Source organism: Hyla sarda, chromosome 6 (assembly GCF_029499605.1).
Source record: "Hyla sarda isolate aHylSar1 chromosome 6, aHylSar1.hap1, whole genome shotgun sequence".
NCBI lineage: Eukaryota > Metazoa > Chordata > Amphibia > Anura > Hylidae > Hyla > Hyla sarda.
Genome location: NC_079194.1, coordinates 36,404,308 through 36,429,824, shown reverse-complemented (window position 1 = coordinate 36,429,824; position 25,517 = coordinate 36,404,308). Strand labels below are relative to the sequence as shown.

General features: G+C 45.3%; 1 protein-coding gene across 7 annotated transcripts in view; it reads right to left on the bottom strand.

The window, feature by feature from the left end:
* Positions 1 to 25,517, bottom strand: part of LOC130275479 (uncharacterized) — a 157,579-nt gene that overhangs the window by 24,384 nt on the left and 107,678 nt on the right. For all 7 annotated transcript variants that reach the window (XM_056523510.1, XM_056523512.1, XM_056523513.1 and 4 more), the window contains 5 exons: positions 18,490 to 18,750; positions 10,401 to 10,658; positions 10,051 to 10,305; positions 6,029 to 6,289; positions 1,630 to 1,890 (listed from right to left, as the gene is read on the bottom strand). In XM_056523510.1, coding sequence (XP_056379485.1) covers positions 1,630 to 1,890; positions 6,029 to 6,289; positions 10,051 to 10,305; positions 10,401 to 10,658; positions 18,490 to 18,750 — 1,296 coding nt within the window. The remainder of the gene's footprint in view (positions 1 to 1,629; positions 1,891 to 6,028; positions 6,290 to 10,050; positions 10,306 to 10,400; positions 10,659 to 18,489; positions 18,751 to 25,517) is intronic.

The window sequence follows — 25,517 nt, the reverse complement described above, 5'->3', positions numbered from 1 at the left end:
CTTAATAGGGGCATCAGTGTAATTGCTGATGTCCGCCATTACTGGTGGTCCCTGGCTGCTGATAGCCCCAGCGCTCATTTCATAGTCTGAACAGCACTCAGGACGTACCTGTACATCCTGGTGTGCCAAGTACCAGGAGGCCAGAGCCTATCTCGTCCATTGGCTTTTTTTGGCCCCCTCCGGCCTGTTTACAGCAGCTGGAGGTGGTCAGGAAAGCCAAAAAGCAGCTGAAGCGGGGAAGTTGCGCAATTTGTGTAACTCCCAGTCACTTTAATACAAAGACCTCCAAGGAAACCACAGGATCAAGCAAGGCGCGTGGGTCTCGTGTAGAGTAAAAAGGTTTATTACCCACAATGCAACACGTTTCGCGGAGGACCGCTTCATCAGGCATCAGGATGCCTGATGAAGCGGTCTTCCGCGAAACACGTTGCATTGTGGGTAATAAACCTTTTTACTCTACACGAGAGCCACGTGCCTTGCTTGATCCTGTGGTTTCCTTGGAGGTCTTTGTGTGAATGCTGTTTTTTCCCAGGAGCGGCTGCCGGATCTGAGAGATCACCATCTCTATTTCCTTTACCATTGTTGTACGTGGTTCAGTACAACCACCAATGGTGAGCACCTGAACAACTGTTCATCTTTTCATTTCCATCTACGTTATCACACTATGGAGCACTTTCCTTTGTTCTAGTCACTTTAATAGGAACTATGCTATTCACATTCTCCCGGACTTCCTTTGCGAGTGATTTTGCTGAGAATTGTCCCTTTGGTGTTGTTCACGCTATCTAGTCAGCAGATTACCTACAAAAATAATCCTCTTCTGTTTTTTGTAGACAAGCATAAAAATACCGTATTTTTCGCCGTATAAGACGCACTTTTTCTTCCCCAAAACTGGGGGGAAAAGTTGGTGCATCTTATAAGGCGAATACACCCCTATCGCGGCGGTCCCTGCGGCCATCAACTGCCGGGATCCGCGGCTAATACAGGACATCACCGATTGCGGTGATGCCCTGTATTAACCTTTCAGACATGGCGATCAAAGCTGACCGGCGCGTCTGAAGCGAAAATAACACTAACCCGGCTGTTCAATCGGGCTGTTTGGGACCGCCGCGGTGAAATCCCAAACAGCTTACAGGACACCGGGAGGGACCTTACCTGCCTCCTCGGTGTCCGATCGGTGAATGACTGCTCAGTGCCGGGATCCCCTGCATGGCCGACGCTCTCCTTCGTCGTCATCATTATGGCGGCGACGGAGAGCGAGGATACCCGGCAGCAGAGACGTTCCGGAGCGATGGGGACACCCCGGTGACGCGGCGACAGCGATGGAGGGCGACATCCAGGGCAGCGGTGACGGGTCCGGAGAGGTGGGGACATGTGAGTACTACCTCCTATACCAGAGATCTTCAACCTGCGGACCTCCAGATGTTGCAAAACTACAACTCCCAGCATGCCCGGACAGCCAACGGCTGTCCGGGCATGCTGGGAGTCGTAGTTTTGCAACATCTGAAGATCCGCAGGTTGAAGATCACTGTCCTATACTTTACATTGTATTTGGTTCAGAATCTTTATTTTCTAGATTTTTATCGTATAAAATTAGGTGCGTCTTATATGACGAAAAATACGGTAAGTTACCTGTTGTAACAGTTGTGGCATTTGTTGTTATGCTGTGGCAGCTGCCATCGAATGCTGTGACGGTGACATTGTAATGCTGTCCGCACTGTAATTCAGACACAGAACACGATGGGGTCGAGGACTCACAGGAAACTTCACTTCCATCGGGCCCAAGAAATACTGCAATATATGACACTGCCCCAGCGCTTGGCTCCCATTGGGCTGATGCTCCATTTATTCCGCAATCTGGTGTCACAGTAAGGTGCATGGGGCTACATGGGACTGCAAGATTCAGGAAAATAGGTTAACCCAATCATCCCAGTCAACATATACAACGTATTCGAAAGTCTTCAGACCGTTTAACTTTTGTGACATTTTGTTATGTTGCCATCTTGTGCTAAAATCTACAAAATTCAAGTGCCCCTGAAAAAACTTAAATCCAGCAGTGACCTAATTCAGACCTTTTCCTCAGGACTCAGTTGAAGCCCCTTCAGCAGTGATTCCAGCCTCCAGTCTTCTTGAGGATGAGGACACAAGGTTTATACACCTGGATTTGGGGATTTTCCTCCATTCTTCTCAGCAGATCCTCTCAGCTCTGTCAGGTTGGATGGAGTCCATTGGTGGAAGCCATTTCCAGGTCTCTCCAGAGATGTCCCATTGGGTTCAGGCTCTGGCTGGGGCCACTCAATGACATTCACAGAGTTGTCCCTAAGCCAATCCTGTGTTGCCTTGGCTGTGTGCTTAGGGTCATTGGGGGATATGTATCAAAGATTTTACCCATGTTTTGTGTTAAAATTTTTTGCACAAACTGCTTCTACCATACACAAATAATGATACATGTCCCCCATTGTCTTTTTGGAATGTGGACCTTCGACCCAGTCTGAGGACCAGTGCACTCTGGATCCGGTTTTCATTACAGAGATCTCTGTCCTTTCCTTCATTCATCTTTCCCTCAACTCATGCTTCACTGTAGGGATGGTATTTGGCAGGTGATGGGCAGTACCTGGTTTCCTACAGACATGAACTGGCTTAATGTAGAGATGGTACAAGGTAAGTTAAGTAAAGTAAATGTAAGCAAATCTCCAGGGCCGGATGGACTAGACCCAAGAGTTCTTAGAGAGGTAAGTTCAGTAATATCTGTACCCTTGTTCATGATATTTAGAGATTCTCTGGTGTCTGGTATTGTGCCAAGAGACTGGCGCAAGGCTAATGTGGTACCAATCTTCAAGAAGGGCTCTAGGTCTTCGCCAGGCAATTATAGACCGGTAAGTCTAACGTGCATTGTGGGTAAATTGTTTGAAGGACTTATAAGGGATTACATACAGGAATACATAGGGGATAATAGTATTATAAGTGATAGCCAGCATGGGTTTACTAAGGATAGAAGTTGTCAAACCAATCTAATTTGCTTTTATGAAGAGGTGAGTAGAAGCCTTGACAGAGGAATGGCTGTGGATATAGAGGGGGGCTGTGTATATAGAGGGGGGCTGTGTATATAGAGGGGGGCTGTGTATATAGAGGAATGGCTGTGGATATAAAGGGGGCTGTGTATATAGAGGGGGGCTGTGTATATAGAGGGGGGCTCTGTATATAGAGGAATGGCTGTGGATATAGTGTTTCTGGATTTTGCTAAAGCGTTTTATACTGTCCCTCACAGACGTCTGACAGGTAAATTAAGGTCCTTGGGCTTGGAAACTTTAGTTTGTAACTGGATTGAACACTGGCTCATGGATCGTACCCAGAGAGTGGTGGTCAATGATTCGTACTCTGATTGGTCCCCGGTTATTAGTGGTGTACCCCAAGGTTCAGTACTGGGCCCGCTGTTGTTTAATTTATTTATTAATGATATAGAGGATGGTATTAACAGCTCTGTTTCTATCTTTGCAGATGACACCAAGCTTTGTAGCACGGTACAGTCTATAGAGGATGTGCATAAGTTACAAGATGACTTGGATAGACTAAGTGTCTGGGCATCCACTTGGCAAATGAGGTTCAATGTGGATAAATGTAAAGTTATGCATCTGGGTACTAATAACCTGCATGCGTCGTATGTCTTAGGGGGGATTAAACTGGCAGAGTCACTGGTAGAGAAGGATCTGGGTGTACTTGTAGATCACAGACTACAGAATAGCATGCAATGTCAGGCTGCTGCTTCCAAAGCCGGCAGGATATTGTCATGTATCAAAAGAGGCATGGACTCAAGGGACAGGGACATAATACTCCCCCTTTATAAAGCATTGGTACGGCCTCACCTGGAATATGCTGTTCAGTTTTGGTCGCCTGTTCATAAAAGGGACACTGCGGAGTTGGAAAGGGTGCAGAGACGCGCGACTAAACTAATATGGGGCATGGAACATCTTAGCTATGAGGAGCGATTAAAGGAGTTACAATTGTTTAGTCTTGAGAAGAGACGTTTAAGGGGGGATATGATAAACGTATATAAGTATATAAATGGCCCATACAAAAAATATGGAGAAAAACTGTTCCAGGTTAAACCCCCCCAAAGGACGAGGGGGCACTCCCTCCGTCTGGAGAAGAAAAGGTTTAGTCTAAAGGGGCGACACGCCTTCTTTACCGTGAGGACTGTGAATTTATGGAACGGTCTACCTCAGGAACTGGTCATAGCAGGAACAATTAACAGCTTTAAAACAGGGTTAGATACATTCCTGGAACAAAATAACATTAATGCTTATGCAGAATTATAAAACTTTATCCCTTTCCCTTATCCCCTTACACCCTTCCCTTCAATTCCCTGGTTGGACTTGATGGACGTATGTCTTTTTTCAACCATACTAACTATGTAACTATGTAACTATGATGCTGCCCCCACCATGATCACTGTAGGGATGGTATTGGGCAGGTGATGGGCAGTGCCTGGTTTCCCCCATAAATGATGCTTCCCCCACCATGATCACTGTAGGGATGGTATTGGGCAGGTGATGGGCAGTGCCTGATTTCCTCCAGACATGATGCTGCCCCCACCATGATCACTGTAGGGATGGTATTAGGCAGGTGATGTACAGTACCTGGTTTCCTCCAGACATGATGCTGCCCCAACCATGATCACTGTAGGGATGGTATTGGGCAGGTGATGGGCAGTGCCTGGTTTCCTCCAGACATGATGCTGCCCTCACCATGATCACTGTAAGGATGGTATTGGGCAGATGATGGGCAGTGACGGGTTTCCTCCAGACATGATGCTGCCCCCACCATGCTCACTGTAGGGATGGTATTGGGCAGGTGATGTGCAGTTCCTGGTTTCCCCAAGACATGATGCTGCCGCCACCATGCTTCACTGTAGGGATGTATTGGGCAGGAGATGGGCAGTGCCTGGTTTCCTCCAGACATGATGCTGCCCCCACCATGATCACTGTAGGGATGGTATTGGGCAGATGATGGGCAGTGCCTGGTGTCCCCCAGACATGATGCTGCCCCCACCATGATCACTGTATTGATGGTATTGGGCAGGTGATGGGTAGTACCTGGTTTCCTCCAGACATGATGCTGCCCCCACCATGATCACTGTAGGGATGGTATTGGGCAGGTGATGGGCAGTACCTGGTTTCCTCCAGACATGATGCTGCCCCCACCATGATCACTGTAGGGATGGTATTGGGCAGATGATGGGCAGTGCCTGGTGTCCCCCAGACATGATGCTGCCCCCACCATGATCACTGTATTGATGGTATTGGGCAGGTGATGGGTAGTACCTGGTTTCCTCCAGACATGATGCTGCCCCCACCATGATCACTGTAGGGATGGTATTGGGCAGGTGATGGGCAGTACCTGGTTTCCCCCATAAATGATGCTTCCCCCACCATGATCACTGTAGGGATGGTATTGGGCAGGTGATGGGCAGTGCCTGGTTTCCTCCAGACATGATGCTGCCCCCACCATGATCACTGTAGGGATGGTATTGGGCAGGTGATGGGCAGTGCCTGATTTCCTCCAGACATGATGCTGCCCCCACCATGATCACTGTAGGGATGGTATTGTGCAGATGATGGGCAGTGCCTGGTTTCCTCCAGACATGATGCTGCCCCCCACCATGATCACTGTAGGGATGGTATTGGGCAGATGATGGGCAGTGACTGGTTTCCTCCAGACTTGACGTTTATGAGACCAGAAAATCTTGTTCCTCACAGTCTGAGAATCCTTTAGGTGCATTTTTGCCAACTCCAGGCAGTTTTTATGTGTCTTTTACTGAAGAGAAGATTCCTTCTGACCACTCTGCCATAACCCCAGATTGGTGGAGTGCTGAGCAGTATGTCAACCACAAGAGCAAGGTGCCATACCACGTCCATATATTATATCTTAGAAAATACCACAGATGGAGAATTCTGGCTACCTAAGTAAAGTGATTATTTTCTTAAACAGATTTCTAATATCTCAAATATCATCCATTGTGCTGCACACTTACCAGATTTGACTTCCCTGGTCGCGCTCTCTGCGCTCTTACATTCATCATTCGAGGCCAGAATAGTCAAGCTGTAGACCTCTCCACACTGCAGGGGGGACAGCAGGCAGTAGTTGTCTGATACATCCGCGGTGACAACATCACCCTGTGCGCCCACAGCTGTAGCGGAATAGCTAGAAGCTCCATGACTCATGTCCCAAAACACATTGAGGGCATTTTCCTGGCACGTTACTGTAGTGTTGATATTCTGCGGAACACATGGCACTAGAATCAAAGGGAGATTACATTAACATTAGACAATAATTTGGGTCCTTTCAATTATATATATATATATATATATATATATATGTGTGTCTTCTACAGGGTGGACCATTTATATGGATACACCTTAATAAAATGGGAATGGTTGATGATATTAACTTCGTGTTTGTGGCACATTAGTATATGTGAGGGGGGAAACATTTCAAGATGGGTGGTGACCATGGCGGCCATTTTGAAGTCGGACATTTTGAATCCAACTTTTGTTTTTTTATTAGGAAGAGGGTCATGTGACACATCAATCTTATTGGAAATTTCACAAGAAAAACAATGATGTGCTTGATTTTAATGTAACTTTATTCTTTCATGAGTTATTTACAAGTTTCTGACCACTTATAAAATGTGTTCAATGTGCTGCCCATTGTGTTGGATTGTCAATGCAACCCTCTTCTCCCACTCTTCACACACTGATAGCAACACCGCAGGAGAAATGCCAGCACAGGCTTCCAGGATCCGTAGTTTCAGGTGCTACAGAATGGGCAAAACAAAAATTGGAACAGGACCCTCAGTTTAAGCAGAAGATTTTATTCAGTGATGATGCAAACTTTTATGTGAATGGTGAAGTTAACAAAACCCCCGCTATTGGTCTGACACTAACCAACATTGGATAGATCCCTCCAAGACTGTTGGAACACAAAAATTGATGGTATTGTGTGGTACATGGGGTACAAAGATAGTGGGGCCATTCTTAATCAATGGAAACCTCAAGGCCACTGGATATGCAAAATTCCTCCATGATGATGTGTTTCCCTCTTTATGCACTGAAGCTGGCACGTTCCCTGAGTTTTTCCAGCAAGATGGTGACCACCACATTATGGGTGTCAGGTCCGAGCATTCCTAGATGAACAGTTTCCTGGAAAGTGGATAGGTCATCGTTGGACAGTTGAATGGCCCCCAAGGTCTACCGATCTGACCCCCTTAGACTTTTATCTTTGGGGTCATCTGAAGGCAATTGTCTATGCTGTGAAGATATGAGATGTGCAGCACCTGAAACTACAGATACTGGAAGCCTGTTCTAGCATTTCTCCTGTGGTGTTGCTATCAGTGTGTGAAGAGTGGGAGAAGAGGGTTGCATTGACAATCCAACACAATGGGCAGCACATTAAACACATTTTATAAGTGGTCTGAAACTTGTAAATAACTCATGAATGAATAAAGTTACGTTAAAACCAAGCACATAATTGTTTTTCTTGTGAAATTCCCAATAAGTTTGATGTGTCACATGACCCTCTTCCTATTGAAAAAACTAAAGTTAGATTCAAAATGGCCGACTTCAAAATGGCCACCATGGTCACCACCCATCTTGAAAAGTTTCCCCTCTCACATATACTAATGTGTCACAAACAGGAAGTTAATATCACCAACCATTCCCATTTTATTAAGGTGTATCCATGTAAATGGCCCACCCTGTATAACTCTTAAAGAAGACCTGTCATCAAATCATATTTTCTAAACTAGCTCCGAGTGTATTCACTAACTACTCCTAACACCCCTCCTGCCCTTAAAAAATTTCCGAGCTTTAAAAAGCTGTGTATCATGCCCTTCTCCTTGCCCAAATTGTGTGAGCTCCCGGCAGGAGAAAGTGGGTGTTCCACAGCAGGGGCAACGTCACTGAAGCCTGCAAGAGCTGTGACTCACCATGCCCCGCACCCACTTCCTGAGTTTGGACTTATGCAAGTCCGGGTGGAGACCAAATGAACTGTTTGGGAACAGAACAGAGCCATCTAGTGGCCATTTTTTCAATCACATTACAAACATATAAAGGTTGAGAATTTTCACAGCAAGTAAATAGCAAAGTGTCTTATAATAAAATAAAGAGCAATATATTAAAAGTTTAGTTTGGTGACAGGTACTCTTTCACCCCTTCCCGCTATAGGACGTATGCATACGTCCCAGCACCCGACACATTCGCGCGATAGGACGTATGCATGCGTCATAGTGCTCTCCGGCACTGCCGCGGGCAGCGCAGGAGATCGGTGGAGGGACCCGGCTGTCAATCACAGCCGAAGTCCCGCCGCAGCTGCCAGAGCCGCGATCGTGCTGGTCCTGGCAGCATTAACCCAGTAGATGCCGTGATCAATCCTGATCACGGCATCTATGGTGTTGACAGGGGGAATGCTCTCTCCCTGTTCACCAACGGCGGAGCCGCGATACAATCGCGGGTCGCCGTTGGTTGCTATGGCAGCAGGAGGTCAGACCTCCTGTCTGTCTGCTACGGAAGCCTGTGAGATCCAGCCAGAGGCTGTAGTGTGTGCAGCTGATCAGGTCATACTGTGCTGCAGTACAAATGTATTGCAACATAGTATAACCTGTAAAAAGTGAAAAAAAAAGTTCAAAAACACAAATCATATACATAATAGGTATTGCCATGTCCATAATGACGTGTACTATAAAACAATAATGTAAGTTATCCTGCACGGTGAACACCGTAAAAAAAAGAACGCAAAGCGCAAAATTCGCCAATTTTGGTTCAAATAGCGGAATAAAAAATATCAAAAGGTAGCATGTAGCACAAAAATAATAACAATAAAAAGTTCAGCTCATCCCGCAAAAAATAAGCCCTTACTCAATGTCGTCGGACGAAAAAGAAAACAGTTACGGCTGTTGAAAAATGAATGGCAGAAAAAGAATTTTTGCTCAGAAAAGGAAAAAGAACATAGAAAGTGATATAAAATGGGTATCGCCATAATCGTACCGACCCACAGAATAAATATAACATCACTTTTACCGCACAGTGTACACCATAAAAATAAAATAAAAAAAAAACGTCACAAATTTTCCAGTTTTTCACAATATTTTGGAGTTTTTCACAAAAAATGCTGCATGTGTCAACAAAAATGCACCAGTTATATAAAGAACAATATGTCACGAAAAAACTCTCAGAATCGCTCCGCTCAGAAAAAGCCTTCTAAAGTTATTACCATTTAAAGAGATACATGTCAAATAAAAAAAATATAAAAAAGAGCCTGGTCATTGAGGTAAAAAATGGGTCCATCCTTAAGGGGTTAAAGGGGTACTTCCGTGACCCATCGTTCTGAACATTTTGTTCAGAACGTGACATCACGCCACACCTCCTCTATTCATGTTTATGGGAGGAGGCGTGTTGGCCCGCCGCTGGGGCCCCCTCGCGATCTCCCGCAGCACCTGGTGTCCTAAACAAATGGCGGGTTCCAGCAGCAGTGGTCGTGACGTCACGCCAGAGCCCCTCCATTAATGTCTATAGGAAGGGGCGTGACGTCACGACCACTGCTGCTGGAACCCGCCATTTGTTTAGAACACCAGGTGCTGCAGGAGATCGCGAGGGGGCCCCAGCGGCGGGACCCCCACGATCAGACATCTTATCTCCTATCTTTTGGTGGTCGCCCCGCTCGTAACGTCACGTCCATGCCCCCTCAATGCAAGTCTATGGGAGGGGGCGTGACGGCCGTCACGCCCCCTCCCATAGACTTGCATTGAGGGGGCTTGGCCGTGATGTCACGAGCCTCTGGGCCCTGCACCTGACGCTCTAAACGAACGCCGCAGTGAGATTGTGGGGGTCCCCAGCGGCGGGACCTCGGTGATCAAACATCTTATCCCCTATACTTTGGATAGGAGATAAGATGTCAAGAGGCGGAGTACCCCTTTAAGTTGTACTCCAGGGTTTAGTAATTATTTGCATTGATATCTCACCCATGGCTTGTTCACTCTACGTCGTTCCGTACACTTACCTGTTTTAAATGTAGTTGTTGTACTATTGGGCCCTGTGCATGTTCCATCCTCAGTCCAGACCGTCACTGTGTAATTCTGTCCACATTCTAGTTCAGGGGTCTCATACGCAGTGTTAGTTGTGTTTGAAGCCCAGGTAGTAACTCCTTCCACTACAACCCTATAGGACTTGGCATTGGGGCTAATCTCCCATTGTATAAAACCCAAATTATTATCACACGATGCATAGGCCTCTAATACCCGGGGAGGGCAAGGAACTAGAGAAACAAGAACAAAAAAAACAATAAAGATAGTAAGAAAACAAAATAGTTTTTCATCAATGTGGAGATTTTTCTGTTCCTTACTGACTTACTTGTCTTAATCTGGACAGAATTATTCCCGTTGCTGATGCAGTGTGCAGATCTGCTGGTCAGGATGACGTCATACTCCATGTCACATAAGAGGTGGTCAAACTCACAATACGTGTTTGTGGTTGTAATGGACGTCTCGTTCTCTCCTACACGAGCAGTGACGGTGTATGTCGTTGCCCCAGGAGCCACATCCCATGATAGAGATACAGAGGGATTCTCACAGGTCACAGATGTCACCAGATTGGTAGGAACACAGGGAGCTAAAACGAGACAACGAATGGTTAACACTGAATATAAAGGGGTTTTCCACCTTGGACAATGCCTAAAAGGGGTACTCCACTGGAAAACATTTTCTTTTAAATTCACTGGTGCCAGAAAGTTAAATAGATTTGTGAATTACTTCTATTAAAAAAAATAATAATAATCCTTCCAGTACTTATCAGCTGCTGTATAATACAGAGGAAGTTCTTTTCTTTTTGAATTTCCTTTCTGTCTGACCACAGTGCTCTCTGCTGACACCTCTGTCCATGTCAGGAACTGTCCAGAGCAGGAGAGGTTTGCTATGGGGATTTGCTCCTACTCTGGACAGTTCCTGACATGGACAGAGGTGTCAGCAGAGAGCACTGTGGTCAGAAAGAAAGGAAATTCAAAAATAAAAGAACTTCTTGTGGAGCATACAGCAGCTGATGCTTAAATGAAGAGATAAAAATGTACAGGGAGCACTCCCTGATGAGGTGTATCCGCTGGTGTGTACCCATCACCACACCCAGGTGATATATACCGACCTTATTTGGAGGCTGCACCGTAGTTGGCAGCAAGTTGCGTAAGTAACGGTAAATGCGATAATAGGCTGCTGCTCTCTTACCGGTATCGGACACCAGTAGTGGTGACCGATGTGGACAGACGAGAAGACGAAATGGGGTAAAGATACCGGTTTAGCAGAGGTGCTGCACAATTGTAGCCATGAAGAGAAGACTCGAGCAGCAGAGGACAAAATAACTTTTATTGATAGAATTTGGGATAACGCGTTTCAGGATACCCTAATGCCTTCCTCAGGTTCACTTATAGTTCCCAAGAGTTGATTAAGTTCTGTTCTGGGTCGCTGGTGGTGGACGTCCTGTCTCTTGCTGTCTCTGCCGCGGTCTCTTGCTGTGCTGCCGCGGTTGCTGTGCGACCGCGGCAGCACAGCAAGAGAGAGGACGTCCACCCCCAGCGACCCAGAACAGAACTTAATCAACTCTTGGGAACTAAAAGTGGACCTGAGGAAGGCATTAGGGTATCCTGAAACGCGTTGTCCCAAATTCTATCAATAAAAGTTATTTTGTCTTGTGCTGCTCGAGTCTTCTCTTCATGGTCTCTGCTAAACCGTTTTCTTTACCCCATTTCGTCTTCTCGTCTACACCAGCTGATAAGTACTGTAAGGATTAAGATTTTTAAATAGAAGTAAATCACAAATCTGTTTAACTTTCTGGCACCAGTTGATTTAAAAGAAAATGTTTTCCAGTGGAGTACCCCTTCAATGTTGGAGGGGCCCACTGATTTCAATATCATCCAATAACTATCTGTAATCTGTTGGGTAACACGTCAGTAAGTATTCAGTTTTCCTGCAGCGCCACCACAGGCAAAATGAATTATTACAAAGTGCCCATGTATATCAATGAGTTGTCTGTGTAATGTCAAGTCCTCCAGATCATAATGCTTTATGTAGCCGCTCTCTTCTCTGGCCAAGAGTAGAGGGTCGTAAACTGAGGACCCCCTCTATTTACTCAGAATTCACTTATAGGGTATACAAAAATTGGTTGTCTAAACCACACAACCCCTTTGAGCTGACATTCAGGTGGAGAGAGCATGAAAAGTGGAGAGAAGGCGTTTTACTCTAATCAGTACAGCAGGTATTTACACTCATATTACAGACACAAGTCCCAGCCCGACCGCAGGTCTACGGACTGGAACTAAAAGCATCATAGGTCCCAATGACACTGTCAATTTGGATCATTAGACCTGCGGTTGGGCTGGGATTTGCAGCTGTAATACAGATGGAAAGATGCAGCTATATTACGCTCGTCTGAAACCTGCCTAAGGGTGCGTTCACATTTTTGCTGCAGATCTGCAGCAGATTTGCTGCTGCAGATTTTGATGCCCATTGACTTCAATGGGCTGCAAAATGTGCTAAAACAAATCTGCAAAAAATAAGCACATATGAACGCACCCTAAGGGTACCTTCACACAGGCGGATTTTTTTGCGGGTTTCCCGCTGCGTATTTGAAAGTGGGTGGGCTCTTCTCGGCTGCCCGCAGCAGATTTTCTGCGGCGGAATTTACGCTGCGGAAAATCCGCCACAGTCCCTACTGACTTCAATGGGGCTTGTGGCGGATTTTCCGCAGTGTAGATTCTGCCACGAAATCTGCTGCGGATAGCCGAGAAGAGCTCGCCTACTTTCAAATACGCAGCGGGAAACCCGCAAAAAAATCCGCCCGTGTGAACATGCCCTTAGGGTACGTTCAGACGAGCGTATCCACAGCGTATTTTACGCTGCGGATTAGCCGCCAAAAGACTGCTACAAGGTGCCTTTCAGATGTGCCTGCTCAGAGCAGCAATATGCCACTACGAGCAGACACACTGTGATGAGCGAGTCACTGCGCGCATGCACAGTATACTCACACATCGCGGCTGCTCTGGCCCTAGCTCAGGGAGCAGGGGGAGTGGCCGCGATGTGTGCAAGTACACCACGCATGCGCGGCGACTCGCACATGAAATCAGTGTGTCTGCTCGTAGCGGCGTATTGCCGCTCCGAGCAGGCATATCTAAAGGCACCATGTAGCGGTCCTTCAACAGCGGATCTGCAGTGTACAATAGGCTGTGGATCCGCTTGTCTGAATGTACCCTAAGTGTAGGGACACATGGGCGGATTACATGCTGAATTTCCGCAGAGGATTTTGCAACCATTGGGTCCAAAGGAAAATCTGAAAATCTGCCTCTATTGCCGGATTTTCTCCTGACCCATTCAAGTCAATGGTAGAAAAATCCGCTGTAGAAATTCCGCAGGTAATCCACCCATGTGAACATACCCTAAGGGTATGAATTCGGGTAGAAAACAGGCATGGTCGCACATCTACAATCTTGTATAATGATCTGATTGCTTCTCAGCATAATATCAGAAACTAACATGTAGTTAGTATACATTTTTGATCAAAAAGTACAAAGCCCACTCGCCACGTCAAGGCCACCTATTTAGAGTGGGTCCCTAACGTCCCTAGCATAAAATGGCGTAGCATCGGGCGGCGACCACCACCGCCGCGACACCAGTGCCCATGGGGGGGGAACGACCCACTGGCAGAGCGGCCCCAATGCCACTCAAACCAGTCCATGGGTCAGCCTCCCAGTCTGACTGGGAGCACATGATAAGTGAGCTTTTGCACCCTGTTCACACTGGTGTGGAGCTGTGCGGTGTCCGTTGCTGCCGTGGCGCTGTGTCTGCGGGGAGGTGCGACCCATAGACTGGTTTGAGTGGCATTGGGGCCGCTCTGCCAGTGGGTCGTTCCCCCCCGTGGGCACTGGTGTCGCGGCGGTGGTGGTCGCCGCCCAGTGCTACGCCATTTTATGCTAGGGACGTTAGGGACCCACCCTAATTAGGTAGCCTTGACGTGGCGAGTGAGCTTGTACTTTTTGATCAAAAATGTATACTAACTACATGTTAGTTTTTGATATTATGCTGAGAAGCAATCAGATCATTATACAAGATTGTAGATGTGCACCATGCCTGTTTTCTACCCGAATTCATACCCTAAGGGTATGTTCACACGGGCGGATTACCTGCGGAATTCCCTCTGCGTATTTGCTGCGGAAAATCCACAGCAGATTTTGCTACCATTGACTTCAAAGGGTCTGAGGGAAAATCTGCAAATCTGCCTCTATTGCAGATTCTCTGCTGACCTATTAACCCCTTAAGGACAATGGACGTACTCCTACGCCCCCGTTTCCGAGTCCTTAAGGACCGAGGACGTAGGAGTACGTCCTGTCCTTTCCCGGCCCCCTGCCGCTAGCCGGAGGGGAGCCGGTGCCCGATGCCTGCTGAAATGGTTCAGCAGGCATCGCGGCATATCGCCCAGGGGGGTCATTATGCCCCCCCATGTCGGCGATGGCCGCAGATCGCTGGACAATTCAGTCCAGCGATCTGCGGCGATTCCGGGTCAATCGGGTCTCCAGTGACCCGGTGACCCGGAATTACTGGCTGATCGGGGCCGTCAGAGACGGCCCCGAACAGCCATAGCCAGCAGGGGTGAGGTGGCACTGGTGCCACCTCACGATCGCCCTGATTCGTCGGCCGGATTACCGGCCGACGAATCAGGGCGCCTGCTGCGGGTGTCACTCCCGCACCCGCTCCGCCCCTCTTCCGGAGGACGTGAGCGGGTGCGGGACGTGCACCCCTGGTGCTGGGGACCCCGATCCCCGGCGTTAATGTTGGGATCGGGGCCCCAGGAGCCACGACGGCGCCGGCGGCGGGACTGACCTGTGCGGCGATCAAGCAGCAGCAGGAGGTGAGTGACAGCCTCCTGCTGTTGCTTAGCAACAGCTCCCAGCATGCAAAAAGGGCATGCTGGGAGCTGTAGTTATGCAACAGGAGGAGGCAGACCACCACAACTCCCAGCATGCACTTATGGGCATGCTGGGACTTATGGTTTTGCAACAGCTGGAGGCACATTCTTTCTATGGAAAAATGTACCTTCAGCTGTTGTGTAACTACAACTCCCAGCTTGCACAAACAGCTTAAGTGCATGCTGGGAGTTGTAGTGGTGCATCTGGTGGTTGCATAACTACAACTCCCAGCATGCCCGTTGGCTGTCGGTGACTGCTGAGAGTTGTAGTTTTGCAACAGCTGAAGGCACAGAGTGAAGTAGCAAACCAGTGTGTCTCCAGCTGTTGCATAACTACAATCCCCAGCATCCCCAGCCAAAGTAGTATGCCTCCCGCTGTTGCATAACTACAACACCCAGCATGCCCTTCCGCTGTCCGTACATGCTGGGGATTGTAGCTTTTGCAACAGCTGAAGGCACACTGGTTGCAAAAGACTGAGTTTGTTGCCAAACTCGGTGTTTCACAACCTGTGTGTCTCCAGCTGTTGCAAAACTACAACTCCCAGCATGCACTGATAGACCGTACATGCTGGGAGTTGTAGTTTTGCAACAGCTGGATGTTCCCCCCCCCCAATGTGAATGTACAGGGTACACTCACATGGGCGGAGGATTACAGTAAGTATCCGGCTGCAAGTTTGAGCTGCAGCAAATTTTCTGCTGCAGCTCAAGCTGCCAGCGAGAAACTACTGTGAACCCCCCGCCCGTGCGACTGTACCCTAAAAACACTACACTACACTAACACACAATAAAATAAAAAGTAAAAAAACACTACATATACACATACCCCTACAATAAAAATGAAAAACGTCTGGTACGCCACCGTTTCCAAAACGGAGCCTCCAGCTGTTGCAAAACTACAACTCCCAACATGCACTGATAGACCGTACATGCTGGGAGTTGTAGTTTTGCAACAGCTGGATGTTCCCCCCCCCCCCCCCCCCCAATGTGAATGTACAGGGTACACTCACATGGGCGGAGGATTACAGTAAGTATCCGGCTGCAAGTTTGAGCTGAGGCAAATTTTCTGCCGCTGCTCAAACTGCCAGCGAGAAACTACTGTGAACCCCCCGCCCGTGCGACTGTACCCTAAAAACACTACACTACACTAACACAAAAAATAAAATAAAAAGTAAAAAACACTACATATACACATACCCCTACACAGCCCCCCTCCCCTCCCCAATAAAAATGAAAAACGTCTGGTACGCCACTGTTTCCAAAACGGAGCCTCCAGCTGTTGCAAAACAACTACTCCAAGTATTACAAGATAGCCACTGACTGTCCAGGCATGCTGGGACTTTTACAACAGCTGGAGGCACCCTATTTGGGAATCACTGGCGTAGAATACCCCTATGTCCACCCCTATGCAATCCCTAATTCAGGCCTCAAATGCGCATGGCGCTCTCACTTTGGAGCCCTGTCGTATTTCAAGGCAACAGTTTAGGGTCACATATGGGGTATCGCCGTACTCGGGAGAAATTGTGTTACAAATTATGGGGGGGTATTTTCTGCTATTACCCTTTTTAAAAATCTAAAATTTTGGGGAAACCAACATTTTAGGTAAAAATTTTTTTTTTTTTTTACATATGCAAAAGTCGTGAAACACCTGTAGGGTATTAAGGTTCACTTTACCCCTTTTTACGTTCCCCGAGGGGTCTGGTTTCCAAAATGGTATGCCATGTGTTTTTTTTTTGCGGTTCTGGCACCATAGGGGCTTCCTAAATGCGGCATGCCCCCAGAGCAAAATTTGCTTTCAAAAAGCCAAATGTGACTCCTTCTCTTCTGAGACCTGTAGTGCGCCAGCAGAGCACTTCTCACCCCCATATGGGGTGTTTTCTGAAGCGGGAGAAATTGGGCTTCAAATTTTGGGGGGTATTTTCTGCTATTACCCTTTTTAAAAATGTAAAAATTTTGGGAAACCAAGCATTTTAGGTAAAATTTTTTTTTTTTTTTTAACAGATGCAAAAGTCGTGAAACACCTGTAGGGTATTAAGGTTCACTTTACCCCTTTTTACGTTCCCCGAGGGGTCTGGTTTCCAAAATGGTATGCCATGTGGTTTTTTTTTGCGGTTCTGGCACCATAGGGGCTTCCTAAATGCGGCATGCCCCCAGAGCAAAATTTGCTTTCAAAAAGCCAAATGTGACTCCTTCTCTTCTGAGACCTGTAGTGCGCCAGCAGAGCACTTTTCACCCCCATATGGGGTGTTTTCTGAATCGGGAGAAATTGGGCTTCAAATTTTGGGGGGTATTTTCTGCTATTATCCTTTTTAAAAATGTAACATTTTTGGGAAACCAAGCATTTTAGGTAAAACATTTATTTTAATTTTTTACATATGCAAAAGTCGTGAATCACCTGTGGGGTATTAAGGTTCACTTTACCCCTTGTTACGTTCCCTGAGGGGTCTAGTTTCCAAAATGGTATGCCATGTGGTTTTTTTTTTTCTGTCCTGGCACCATAGGGGCTTCCTAAAGGTGACATGCCCCCCAAAAACCATTTGTCGCTCCTTCCCTTCTGAGCCCTCTACTGCGCCCGCTGAACAATTAACATAGACATATGAGGTATGTGCTTACTCGAGAGAAATTGGGCTACAAATACAAGTAAAAATTTTCTCCTTTTTACCCCTTGCAAAAATTCAAAAATTGGGTTTACAAGAACATGCGAGTGTAAAAAATGAAGATTGTGAATTTTCTCCTTCACTTTTCTGCTATTCCTGTGAAACACCTAAAGGGTTAATACACTTATTGAATGTCATTTTGAATACTTTGGGGGGTGTAGTTTTTATAATGGGGTCATTTATGGGGTATTTCTAATATGAAGACCCTTCAAATCCACTTCAAACCTGAACTGGTCCATGAAAAATAGCGAGTTTGAAAATTTTGTGAAAAATTTCCAAATTGCTGCTGAACTTTGAAGCCCTCTGGTGTCTTCCAAAAGTAAATAAATCATAAATTTTATGATGCAAACATAAAGTAGACATATTGTATATGTGAACCCAAAAATGTTTTATTTTGAATATCCATTTTCCTTACAATCAGAGAGCTTCAAAGTTAGAAAAATGCAAAATTTTCATTTTTTTCATCAAATTTTGGGATTTTTCACCAAGAAAGGATGCAAGTTACCATAAAATTTTACCACTAAGTTAAAGTAGAATATGTCACGAAAAAACAATCTCGGAATCAGAATGATAACTAAAAGCATTCCAGAGTTATTAATGTTTAAAGTGACAGTGGTCAGAATTGCAAAAAACGCTCTGGTCCTTAAGGTGTAAAATGGCCTGGTCCTTAAGGGGTTAAAGTCAATGGTCGCAAAATCCGCTGCGGATTTTCCGCAGCAAATACGCTGCAGAAATTCCACAGGTAATCCGCCCATGTGAACTTACCCTAAGGCTGGTTGTAGAAATGCGATGGTGAAAGCGGAACTCAAGCTAAAATCCTGAAATGGGAGCCTAATAGTTACCTGTTACAATGGTGACAGCGGGATTGTTGCCCCTGTGACACTGGTCATTATGTGCTGCAGAGGTCACAGTATACGGGCTACCGCACTCAATGCCGCTAATGTCACATCTCAGATCTGTAGTGTTACATGTCAGGGTCTTCCCGCTTAGATCAGTTAACGTTCCGGTGTAATAGTCGGCTCCTGAGGCGGCGCTCCACAATAGTGTAATATAGTCTGAAGCGCATGCAGGATCCGTGTCCAGGTGTTGAGGTGCGCAGGGACCTAGGAATGAGACATGAATAGTTAGCAAGAACAGTAGACATTAATAGTGTTGGGCGCGAATATTCGCATTTCTAATTTTTATCGCAAATTCGCGAAATTGCGAATATTGCGAATATATTCGCTATATATTCGAAATTACGAATATTCATTTTTTTTCTGCATATGCGCATATTCCTTCTTTTTACTTGTGGGCCAATTAGAATGATGCAAATACACTTGTCAGAGGTTAAAGAAGGAATATGCGAATATAGCAAATACGCAAATATAGTACGAATATTCGTCAGTATATTCGTGAAATATCGCAAATTTGAATATGGCCAATGCCACTCATCACTAGACATTAACAAACCAAGATCCAAAATATGGACCTAGCACTGATCGGTGATATCGGAGATCTACTTGTAAAGACTATACAAGATCCTCGAAGTGGTACAGAGCAGGTAAGTAGACCTATTGAGTCCATCCGTCCTCAGAAGCATTTAATTAACTCAAATCTGACACTGGGAGAGCAACAAGCCCTGGAGACACTGAGGGCGGACCCGTCCATAGTCATCAAGCCCTCTGATAAGGGGGGGAACATGGTGATTATGGACCGGTCTGACTATGTCTCCATGGCAATGGATCTCCTGAATGATAGGGGAAAATACGAAACACTATCAGTGGATCCTACTGGTGAATACCTGGCCCAATTTAAAATTTTACTGGCAGATGCCAAAGAACAATTACTTATTTCCACGGATGAACACAAATACCTCTATAATGCACATCCCACGATTGCAACGTTCTATGCGTTGCCAAAAACGCACAAGGACACTACACCTATTCGCAGGAGACCCATAGTGTCAGGCAACAGTTGCCTCACCCAGGGTGCCAGTGTCTATATTGATAAGATACTGGCCCCCTTTGTTGTCACTTTACCATCGTTTCTGAAAGACACCAAGGATACTGTATTAAAACTTCAGGACTTATCAGTAACAGAATCTATGACTCTAATGAGCTTAGATGTAGAGAGTCTATACAGTAACATTAGACACGACCTGGGTCTCACAGCTATTTCTCATTTTTTGAGCACTAAGAGCACTTTTTTCACAGCACACAACACTTTTGTTATTAATTTACTCCAATTTATCCTTACTCACAATTATTTTCTATTTAATGGCACTTTCTATCACCAAACACAAGGCACAGCTATGGGGGCTTCCTGTGCACCGACATATGCTAATTTATTTCTTGGGTGGTGGGAAGACACTATTGTTTTTGACGAGGTTTTTAGTTTTTTCACTGATCACATTATTTTTTGGGGGCGCTATATCGATGATGTCCTAATCCTTTGGGACGGAGATATTTCACTATTCACAGATTTTGTTCACCAACTTAACACTAATAGTATAGGCATGGTATTCACCAGCGAGGTAGGAGGCAGATCCATTAATTTTCTTGATTTGCACATCTACATAGATGAAGACCTCAAGATACAGACGGAGGTTTTTCGCAAACCTACATCAGCCAACTCACTCCTTCATTGGAACAGTTGGCACCCGGATCGCCTCAAGGCCAGTATCCCCATAGGACAATATCTACGAGCACGTCGTAATTGCTCAGAGGACGTTAAGTTTGAAGAGGAAAGTAAGAGACTTTTCTCCAAATTTAGACAACGACAATACCCCAGGAAACATCTAAAAAGAGCATACCATCGGGCAAAAGAAACAGACAGAAATTACACACTTAGGTCTGAAACCCGTAGAGATCAAGAAAACCAAATACGATGCATAGGATCCTATGATGGATATACCAACAAGATCATGGGAATCCTTCGCAAACACTGGCATTTGTTGTCGAATGATAGGGATTTGGCACCTGCGATAGGAGCGAAACCGAGCATAACTTTTAGGAGGGGACCTAATTTAAAAGATCTGTTGGTGCATAGTCATCTAGATGTATCTAACACAAACAAAAATTGGCTGAGCAACAAGACGGTTGGCTCATATGCATGTGGACATTGCACCTTTTGTACATATATCATTAAAGGCAAGACTTTTACGAACCCCATAGACTCTCGGACTTATGAGATTAGGCAATTTATGAACTGCAATAGCAAAAACATTATCTATGTGGCCGTCTGCTCATGCCCGAGAATCTATGTGGGTAAAACGACTCAAGAATTTAAGAGACGAATTTCCCAGCATCTAAGCTGCATAAGAACAGCAAAGGACACCCCTATATCTCGTCATATGCAGGCTTGTCATAACAGCAGTTTGAAAGACATATGCTTTGTAGGTCTCTGTCAGTTACGTCTAGGTCCCAGGCGGGGTAATATAGACTCATTACTACTGAAAGAAGAGGCGAGATGGATACATAGACTTAAAAGTATGGCCCCTTTGGGTCTAAATGAAGGGTTTTCCTTCGCCGCTTTTCTAGATCCGCAATAAGTTATTATGGTTTAAGGCAAATTTGAGATGACAATAAAACACCCCCCATGTATATTATGTCCACTCTGTTAATAAGATGGAAGGTCCCATGGAAACAGGGACTTTGAATGAAGCAGGAGTTAGAACTCTACTCTAAAATTGTTTGCCACTGGTCATTGATCTCCCCAGCACTAAAATTCGATTGAACAACATAGATAATACTTACCTTTATGTTTATGTTTATGTATGGTCATCCCATCATCTTTAAGATCGCATGATGTCGTTAACTAACTATAGGATCATAACCTATTGATTGTGTAATTAACTATATATATGAATATTCAATGCAGTTAGTGACTGAAAACACCAGTTGACCATATGGTGGTCTTATCCTATGGGACAAATATCCTCCGGGAAAATTTGATACATATGAGTCAGAGTAACTGTATATCTATGCTCCGGAACAGTAACATACATAGAAAATGAATGGACTGTAGATTTCTAAGTCCTAGCGCATGCGCCGCATCTGTCATTGAGTTACACACTGGAAGCGAGCGGAATATTTTCTAAGTCCCCGCGCCTGCGCACCAAATAGGAGGCGATGTTTAAGTCCGGGCGCATGCGCGGCAACAGGACAAGCGATCAACCGATCATGTGACTACTAGTGTTGCTCGCGAATATTCGCAATTCGAATATTATTTGCGAATATCGCGCTATACATTCGTAATTACGAATATTCGTTTTTTTTTTTTCTTCACAGTACACATCACATTGATCACCCCTCTCTGCTTCCAGCTTGTGTGGTGTAAAGAAGGCTGTAATACTACTGTGTGAGACTGGCGTGCGAAAATTCGCATATACGAAAATTAGCATATGCTAATTTTCGCATATGCGAATTTCCACATATGCTAATTTTCGCATGCGTGTATTTTCGCATACGCGAAAATAAAACGAGAATATAACGAATATGCGAATATTCGCGAATATATGACGAATATTCGTCCATATATTCGCGAATATTCGCGAATTCGAATATGGCCTATGCCGCTCAACACTAGTGACTACACACATGATCAGGACATCATAACAATGGCGCATCGTGATGATATTAGCTTACGTCATCAGATACGAACAGGTAAACATCAACCTGGTTGGCCATATTCCACACAGGTAAGTGAGGTGGAAAGCACCCATTGGATATAAGGAAAAGAATCAGGGATTGGCCCGGTAGAGTGTCGGGGAGTGATGAGGTAATTAACCTAGGATATAAAAGACAGAGTGAGACACGTGGACGGGTGTTTGCCGCATATTCCTCCTGAGGACGGCGCAGGTGCGCCAAAACTAGTAGAGGAGGCAAATTTCAGATTTTAATCTATTTCACAGATTCCATTTGTTTGGGTACTGCAGACCCATAAGACAGGAAACTACTGGGTTAATCCCAGAATTCATTACTTATCTGGAACTGTGAAATTTGGGGTTTTAATCACTTGTCATCATTTTATATGATAATACAATAAAAGTTATATTTTATTTTGGGGGGTTCACCCTATAGGGATTTGTGCTCTGGGCTTAGGCCCCAGGTTTGTGTGATATATAAAGTAGACCTCTGGCCACCATTTTCATTAGACCAGTGTTTCCCAACCAGGGTGCCTTCAGCTGTTGCAAAACTACAACTCCCAGCATGCCTGGACAGCCGAAGGCTGTCCAGGCATGCTGGGAGTTGTAGTTTTGCAACAGCTGGAGGCACCCTGGTTGGGAAACACTGCATTAGACACATGTGTGATGTCCCAGTGATGTCTACAGTCCTGTCAGGTTGAGTCCCTGTACGTCCTCAGGGCTCACCTGCAGTGTTCCCCCATACGTTATATATTAAGGGTAAAAGAACCTTTGATATGGTCACATGATTGTTAGTCACATGATAAGGGTTGTCACATGTTCACGTCAGATGTTTTGTTACCCAGAGAGCACCAGGTGACCAGGTGACCCGCAGTTGGCCTATGGGCTCCTTGCTCAGCCCCCCTTTATAATAGGGGGAGGTGCTACCATCTTTATCTTGTGTTTCACTTTCTGCTTTGGTCAAGTCCAGTCCAGACATCTCAGAGCCAGTGTCCAGCACATCTGGAGGCCTCAAGCCTAAATTACAGCCACAAGTCAGCAAGTCAAGTCATCTCTGTCTGCTGTCACTATCTTCAGTCAAGTCAAGTCAGTTATAGTCAGCGTGGCTGTGCTAGAGTCTGTAAAGTCACTGCAAGTCCCAGAAGGCTGCGAGGTCCCTTGTGTAACTGGTCACCTCTCTGGGAACCTCACTACCCTGTAAAGACTGTTTGACCTGTTCAACTTCAGTAAAGCTACCGTTAACCTTAACCTGGCCTTGGACTATTATTTGCCCCTGCCTAACCTAGGAGTAACAGGATTACCTTCGGCTGGTTACATAGGTAAACCACGCCCTGGCGTCACGAACACTAAGGAATTAACACCATCTACCCCTGGGAAACACCATCTGCCCCTATACCTCACATCGCACCCCCCTGTGGCTCACCACACATGCGACCTGCTGAAGGTGGTCCAATGAGTGTATTCAAGTAACAAGTAATATAACTACTTAGGTGCCCCATCCTTTGCTTTTTTTTTTTTTTTTTTTAGAAAAACGCTTGTATGTTTTTTTGTTTTTTTTTTACAGCTACAAACATGGCCTAAAATACAATACTAAGAATTAGACTTTTAGTAAATCTAGGCCACTGTTTTTTTTTATTAATATATGGATACTATTCCCTATTGTGTTTATGATTTATGAATTGTACTTTTGTATTTATGTATTTAATTATTATTAATGTATTTATTTATTTAGTTAATAAGTTAGTTATTCTTAATTTAATCAGGATTTATTTACTCTTCATTCACCATTCATTTATTGACTTATTTTATTGGTACATTTTTTGTCTTTTCTCTTTGGTATTATTTGTATATCTCACTTTGACTACCCTCCAGTTGCTATTTTATGTCCTATATGTGGCTGGTGCTACCATTTTGTCCTCAGCTGTGATGCCGACAGCATGAGAAATTTTATTAGTTATTTATTTTTCAATTCGTGTTTTTTTATGAAGATTTTTTTTAATTTTAAGAGATACAGTGCTCCCTCAAGTTACAATATTAATTGGTTCCGGGACGACCATTGTATGTTGAAACCATTGTATGTTGAGACCAGAACTCTATGGAAACCTGGTAATTGGTCCTGATGCCACCAAAATGTCATCCAAAAATAGGAAAAAGTGAGAATTAAAGAAAAATAAGTAGATAACTAATACAGATAAAGCAAATCCTTACATATAAAAGTAAGAAAGATCTGCTGGGAGCTGTAAATAATTGTCTATGTCAGTGTTTCCCAAGCAGGGAGCCTCCAGCTGTTGCAAAACTACAACTCCCAGCATGCCCGGACAGCCAAAGGCTGTCCGGGCATGCTGGGAGTTGTAGTTTTGCAACAGCTGGGGGCACCCTGCTTGGGAAACACTGGCCTATGTAGAGGACAGGAGCTTCTTCAAGGTCCTGTACAGTACAGGCAATGTCCTAAAAAAGTAACATGGAGCCGCCCTCACCTGGTGTCCAAAGGAGCAGCTAACCCTGGTACAGGTAAAGAGTACAGAACATGTAATACCTACCTGTACTGTAGGGGGCGCTACCAGACATCAGTCAGTGCATACGCTTCAGTAATACAAGTAAAGAGTACAGGACAAGTAATACCTCCCTGTACTGTAGGGGGCACTACCAGACATCAGTCAGTGCATACGCTTCAGTAATACAGGTAAAGAGTAGTACAGAACAAATAATACCTCCCTGTACTGTAGGGGGCGCTACCAGACATCAGTCAGTGCATACGCTTCAGTAATACAGGTAAAGAGTAGTACAGAACAAGTAATACCTCCCTGTACTGTAGGGGGCGCTACCAGACATCAGTCAGTGCATACGCTTCAGTAATACAGGTAAAGAGTAGTACAGAACAAGTAATACCTCCCTGTACTGTAGGGGGCGCTACCAGACACCAGTCAGTGCATACGCTTCAGTAATACAGGTAAAGAGTAGTACAGAACAAGTAATACCTCCCTGTACTGTAGGGGGCGCTACCAGACACCAGTCAGTGCATACGCTTCAGTAATACAGGTAAAGAGTAGTACAGAACAAGTAATACCTCCCTGTACTGTAGGGGGCGCTACCAGACACCAGTCAGTGCATACGCTTCAGTAATACAGGTAAAGAGTAGTACAGAACAAGTAATACCTCCCTGTACTGTAGGGGGTGCTACCAGACACCGGTCAGTGCATACGCTTCAGTAATACAGGTGTTTTACCAGTAAATTGCCCATTC